Source organism: Vigna umbellata, chromosome 3 (assembly GCF_029865625.1).
Source record: "Vigna umbellata cultivar VRB3 chromosome 3, Vumbellata_1.0, whole genome shotgun sequence".
NCBI lineage: Eukaryota > Viridiplantae > Streptophyta > Magnoliopsida > Fabales > Fabaceae > Vigna > Vigna umbellata.
In genome coordinates, this window is record NC_142167.1 from 28972324 (window position 1) to 28979046 (window position 6723).

Here is a 6723-nt window from a genome sequence, read left to right on the forward strand (position 1 = left end):
ATAGTCAATAATGACAATTAATCTGAGCAATAAAGGCCACTAATGGACGGTTAATGAAAATAATAATCATTGATTGACAATTAATAAGAATAATATCATTTATTGATAGTAAATGAGTTCGACCTAATGTAAACTCAATATAATATATGTTTGGTAAAATAGGCAGGGAGGGAGACTCTGATTACTCATTCTTATTATAGGACTTATTTGAGTAAATCATTGACTTGAGCGTCGGAATGTCTTCTGGTACCCTCCTCTACAGCTAGGACAAGGAGAAGAGAGAGGATAGCGCAACTGGATGATGAACAGAGAACTCTGAATACTTTGGGTTAGGAGTTTCAACCCTAACAAAACATTTTGGTGCCTGGATCTTCTTTGAAACGTTGGGGTAGGGAACTAATACTTCCTTAATAATTCCAAAGTTAAAAAAAAAAATCTCTTCCAACTCTGAAGAATCCCAATCTTTTGATTTCACAAAGAAGATCCCTTCAATTTCAGTTCAAGCTTTTCATTTTACCATTCATTTGAAAGGGTTCATTTTAATTAAAAGGTTCCAAAGATTAAAATGTTAAAACTGATGTTGCATTTTATAAAATAATTAACTTTTATTCAAAAAGTTATTTTCAACCCCTAATATACATGTGTCATTCTACGTGTAAACAGGACAAATATTTAAGTGCAACACAATTTGTTACGTGAAAAAAAAAATTAACAACATTAAGAAATTAAAACCATTAATTTTGAAAATAAAAAGCCCAAACATATTTCGAACATGAACAATTTACAATTATATATCAGCCTTTTTATTTTTATAGAAAACTAAACTTGTACGTGTTTCTTTCTCTTTTATTTCTTAGAAGTTAATTTGTACTTTCTCGTTAATCTTGCTTAAGCTTTCACATAGTCATGTGTTTGCAAACTTCTTTATTTCTAATTTGGATCACCACCGCAATCCATTTTATATGTTCTAAATATCTAGAGATGTTATTTGATAGAAGCCAGGAGGAAACTAAAAAACTAAAATATTTCATAATAATATTATGTTCTTTGCTTAAGATTTTCAAACATAGCCCAAAGAAATACCCAAATTCGTAAGGCTAACTTTCACGTAAGAAAATAATTAAAAAGTTACTTAATAATAACAACTCATGGAAGTTCAGAAATGAAAGTCACTGTTTAAAAAAAGTAACAATGGGTGTGGGTAAGAAAAAAAAGAAAATAAAATAAAAAGTTTTCCCTCCAAAAATATATAATAAAAGAGAAAACGTGTCCAAATTCCCTAACCAAACGTATAAACAAACATGTGAATGAATGAATCCTCGAAGGGTGCAGACAGGGAGAAGCTCCGATCAGCCGCGGCTGGGGACGGGTGGGGGGACGGGAGGGACGTTGACAGCGGCGCGGAGGATGGAGAGGAAGCCGGCCGGCTGGGTGGAGTCGCGGTCGTCGAGGAAGAGGTCCTCGGGAACTCTGAATGCGGCGTGGGCGGCGACGAGGGCGATGGAGACGGTGAAGGCGGTGACGAGGAGGGAGCCAAGGGGGGTGAGGAAGAGGAGGAAGAAGGAAGCGGCGGCGAGGAGAGAGAGCGTCTCGAAATCCGTGAAGGTACGGCCGAAGAGGCGGAGGGGGCGGTCGGTGGGGCGGAGGAGATAGAGGAAGAGCCAGGAGGCGAGGAGGGAGACGAGGAGCACCAGGGAGAAGGGGCTGGTTAGGAGCGACACCGCCAGGATCAGCGAAACCACCACGTAGTAGTTCACGCGGAAGTACGAGACATTGTGCCGAACGCGCAGCGTCGCCTCCGAGAATGACATCGGCTTCGCCAGCGCCGAGCGGTCCATGAGCTCCGGCCAGGGACGGCGATGCGAGAGGCTGTGACGGAGGGAGTCCGAGAAGTAGGATATGATGGCGCGGACTGCGGGTTGCGGTGGCTGCTGTTCCGCGGTGGTGGCGGTGGTGGCGGTGGTAGTGATGGTGGATTGTGGATTTGAGACGGGGAGAACCTGTGGGGTGGGTGTAGGAGCGGCCATGTTGAAGAATATGAGAAAAAACAGTGAAGCAATGATTTCGATGAAAGGAAATGAAAATATGAAAAAGGAAGAAAAGAAAAGTGAATTATGGACTTGTTTGTTTTTGGCTATTCTAATTTGGCTACCTTCATTCCTATTCTAGAATTATTACTATAAAATACTACAAATCGTTTATTTTTAACCCAATTTTAATTATAATATCCTCTCCACTATACACTTTTTTCTATTTTTCTTGTTTTCACCATAGTTCGACAATTGTACTTCATACAGACTCGGCTATGCTCATGATATTATATCATTTTTCATATATTTTTTATGTTGTGTTTACCTTTTTCAGACTTTCTATTCAAGCAAATATAGGTTTGAGTAATGTTTAATAAAACTTATATAAATTTTTTAATTTTTAATTATATTTTATATAACTTAAATTAATTTCATTTTTATAATTAAATACTAAGTTAATGTTGGAATTTTGAAGACATTTTATTGATATAAAAAATATTTTTTTTCTTAGTACTTTAATCCTATACTTGAATTTAAGGTAGTTTAGTTTTAAGATTTTCATCACGCTTTCTTACAATACTCGTTTTAAATTTAGACCAATATCACTTCAATTTGATAGAAATTTTCAAAGGACGTGCTTGGTTTGTTCACTGTCCAGTTTCAATGGTTGAATTGAATAGGGTGTGTAAGTGTAGCCACCACCCTTAGATTGGGATTAAAATATTCATCCTAGTAAGTATTAATAAACACGGGCATTTACTCAAAATAAATATATATTCTCAAAAATATTCATAAAAATATATTTGTTTTTAGGTTTAATAGCCTATTTTGTTCCCAGTTTTGTTCAATAATGTCAATTTAGTCCCTCATTTTAAAAGTGTTTGAAATTGATCCTCTCTTATTAATTTTTGCGTCATTTCGTTAAATAGAAGCAAACGGAGTTAATAAGCTGATGATCTGGCAGTATTTAATGATAACATGTCATTACACGTTGAGGTGGATATTAAAGATATGATTTTTTTAATTGGAAAAAAATTGATTTAGAGTATTTTGATTTGTGGAAAATTAGGGCATTTCCTCATCAGAGTGGAGAAAGTACGATGGAGAAGAGACTTCCTTCTTCTATGCAATCCTCATCGGAAGAATTCATTTCCTTAGCCACCAAACAAAACCTCAAATCTTCAAAATCCTAATTCAAAACCCTAATCCATTCCATTAAACCCTCCTCTCCTCTGTGTACCTCTCTCCCTTCCACCCTCTCTGATTCCATCTCCGCCTCCGTCCAATCCTTCCAGAACCTTCTAGGGTCCAACTCGAACAAAACCATGTCTCCCCTATTGTCCTCCCTCCAAGCGTTGCCGAAGTTCCTCCCGTTGCTCCGAACCTGAACCAAAATCGTTCCTGCTCTCTACTATGCTTCCCGGCATTTAGGCTGAATCGCTTGCGCTGGATCGCTGAAGCTCCATGCTAGAACCTTCTACGCCTAGATCCAGTTCATTTTGAAAGCGGAAAACCCAACGTACATGTCAGTTGACACGTAGTTACCAATGGTGCCATCGTTACGTTGAACAGCAAATTCTGGCCATCAAAATCGATCCAGGCTCGGATATTCTAGCCGGTTCACACGCACCGGCATGAACCCCCGGTGGAATTGTAGTAGCCGACATGGGTGGACAAGGTGGATTTGATGTTGTTGAGGTCGACAGTGGCACCTCAACCATGCTCAAGAACACAACCAGCGTCATCCATTGACGCACAAGAACAACAACCACAGCGTCGTCCAAAGCCCCAATCGAAAAGAGCCCCAAATTGCAGAACTCTAACCACGTAGAAACCATCCCCACCGCGAGAATCCTCATCGCGCATCAACATCATGCCTCCTCAGACCTGCAAAGCAAGAGAACCAAACCAAAACAGTCATGGATAAACGTAACCATTTGAAAATTTGGGTTGGCAAGGGCGTAAGAAAGAGGAGTTTTGGGGGTAGGGGTGGTGATACGGTGTGGGAGGCGAAACAGGGCAGAAGGGAAAGTGAGAGAGGGAGCAAGTGGGACAAATATTTGGTGGAGGAGTAGGACACCGTTGCCGATTATCCATTGCTAACTCAACATTCTTTTTGAAAGTGGAAGGCCATTGCTAACTGTCACATTAATTATAATTAAAAGTAATGAAAAGAAAAAGATTAATGCAAATTAATTATAATTAAAGAAAATACTAAACACGTCACCACACATACAATTTAAAAATGTCACGTCTTCTGCCAGATCATCCATCTTTAACGCCGTTTGTTTCTATTTAACATAAAAGACAATTTTGATGCAAAATTAAATAAGTGAGGACCAACTTGACACTTTTTTAAAACCAGAGACCAAATTAACATAATCGAACAAAACTGGAAACAAAAGAGGTTATTAAGCCTTGTTTTTATTGATAAAAATTCACTGAAAAATAACAATTTCAACCATATTTGGGTAGCATTTCCAACTCCTAATCTCCTTTGAAAATAGCAAGAATTTCTCATTAATTTTACAATAGACCACAGTGTAATTTTCTGAAATTTATGGAGACATTAACCTAATTGCGCCATTTAAAGTTCAAAGTTTCAAGTTTAACCTCTAAAAAGACACTCATCATAAGGTCAGCAGATAATGTTTGTCGAAGATAACATCATTAAATATTACGATAACACCATGTCAACAACGGGGTTGTATGAAATTCAGAGTACTTGTATATAGAGAGAAAAAAGTTCTGAAACAGAATAACGTGTTCATCAGACATCCATGGCATCTTTACCGCAATAACTCGGAATCAGAATGTAGATCCATTCCATCCAAGGTTGGAACCCTGCAGAACACACAAAACACTATCAGCATTCTGAGCAAAGAATATGTGACTAATTTATTCAATGGCATAGAAAGTTTTGGAAGTTAGCATCAAAAAGAAACTTGGTTGGATTATCAAGTATACACAAACTTATAGAGGCTACTATGAAATCTAGAATGGTGAGGATTTATTTACATGGCCTAGTGCTGGTGTAAAGCATGCAAACATTGTGCATATTCTTGACTCTGATGGGCCTAAACAAAAAGGAAGAATGGAATAAGAGGATGCAAGGTAAGGCCCTTATTTTGAGGAGAACTCTCGAGTGTAGATACTTGCCTTAGTGTCGTAAAACTTCAAGAAGTATCGCGACTTTGGAACAGACAATTTGGTTTCAAGAATTGTAGCAATGGCGGCACTGAGTTTCTTGTTGACATCAGGGTTCAGACCACCAATGGACACCAATTCACCATAAGCCGCTGGCTGCTCATTTCCACCGAAAGATATAGGTACTGATCCTTTCAATACAATCATCACATACTGAAAAAAAAACGTAAAACAGAATCGAAAAGTTCAAAGACAAACCAAATAAATAAAATGAAGAAAAATCTTACAGCAAATCAAGAAGAATACAGTAGAAGAAATAGAAATATCAAACTTGATCGTAATATACATCAAATCACAAAAGGTCCACGTTATATCATATCTATTGACTATCACTCCACCGTAGCAACATCTCCCAAAAAGCATCCATCAAATACAGAATGGAAATCACAAAATATAACATATTATATTGCTGCCATTGACAAAAAATTAATCCTAAAGGGTGTGTCACTCGATGTTGCTGAATATGTTCAACATAGAACTAAGAAGCTTAACCTGACAAATTACAAACTACAGCCAAATTAGAAACAATCGCAATATAGATATAATTCATGTAGAAAAACTAGCCTCATAACATCTTATTATCAATTTTTAAGTACGCACGAGGTATTTACTACTTTGTAATTACAATCATACAACACTAGAACCACCAACTCAATTTAATAGAAAAGAAACTACACCGAGCTATCAAAATGTTAAAAACAAAACAAAACAGAGAACTACAAAACAAGAATATGGCGATCAAGTATCAAAATATGCTAAGAAAAAGCAAGCGTTTCTATCCTTTTTCATTTCCATCTCATTCGTAGAAACAAAAATTCCATCCAGCATATTAATTTTGCACATTACGTATTACAAACACGGCGAGAGTAAAGTTGAAGTCTGAACCCAAAATCAAACCCCGGTCTCGTAACAAAAACCATGACTTTATATTCAAATAACAATGAGAAGAAGAACCCTAGACATGGAAACGACAAAAGAAAAGGGGAGAGTTTCTGAACTAACAAGCAATTTGCACATATATATATATATATATATATATATATATATATATATATATATATATATATATATATATATATATATATATAAAATATAGTTGCATAAAAAATAAATTGAATTGAAATACTGCACTGAGAAATAAATCGAAGCGTAAAAACGAAAACCCAGAAAAGGGATTTTCAAAAACCGAAAGCATGCGTAAAACGACACGACAAAAGCGTTAAATGGAGAGTGAGGAAATTAGCGTACGGCTTCGGGTTTGCCAATGATACTTGCGACGGTTGAGGTGGCCTCGGAGAGAATGGAAGAGGTATCGACGCCGTCGAGGTTGACGTTGGTGGAGAGGTTGAGGCACGGCATCGTTTCACTCTGCAGCTCTTGCTCTGTTCTTCTGCCACTGATGTGAAAGTGAAACTGAAAGGTAAAATCTCTATCTTTGTTACTCTACTTCGTTTTATCTGCTCCCAATACTTCACAATCCCCACAA

General features: G+C 37.4%; 1 protein-coding gene and 1 pseudogene across 2 annotated transcripts; both read right to left on the bottom strand.

The window, feature by feature from the left end:
- Positions 1–1214: 1214 nt before the first annotated feature.
- On the bottom strand, positions 1215–2027 carry LOC124831715 (PRA1 family protein B4 pseudogene; annotated as a pseudogene).
- Positions 2028–4681: 2654 nt separating this feature from the next.
- LOC124831721 (Tautomerase/MIF superfamily protein) lies at positions 4682–6723 on the bottom strand. Of its 2 annotated transcripts, XM_047305798.2 has the most exons (4): positions 6486–6723; positions 5190–5390; positions 5049–5107; positions 4682–4874 (listed from the first exon to the last, which is right to left on the bottom strand). In XM_047305798.2, the coding sequence occupies exons 1-3, from the start codon at positions 6594–6596 to the stop codon at positions 5054–5056; spliced, it is 366 nt and encodes a 121-aa protein (XP_047161754.1). In that variant the 5' UTR covers positions 6597–6723; the 3' UTR covers positions 4682–4874; positions 5049–5053. The 2 variants fall into 2 exon arrangements, with proteins under 2 accessions (XP_047161754.1, XP_047161755.1); XM_047305799.2 differs by lacking the exon at positions 5049–5107 and having other exon boundaries at positions 6486–6712.

Excerpts from the sequence above, each read along its gene's own strand:
- LOC124831721 (XM_047305798.2), bottom strand. The coding sequence starts at position 6,596 with ATGCCGTGCCTCAACCTCTCCACCAACGTCAACCTCGACGGCGTCGAT. Across the intron at positions 5,391-6,485 it reads TCATTGGCAAACCCGAAGCC|TATGTGATGATTGTATTGAA; the intron begins GTACGCTAATTT and ends TTTTTTTTTCAG. Across the intron at positions 5,108-5,189 it reads TGAAGTTTTACGACACTAAG|GCCCATCAGAGTCAAGAATA; the intron begins GCAAGTATCTAC and ends CTTTTTGTTTAG.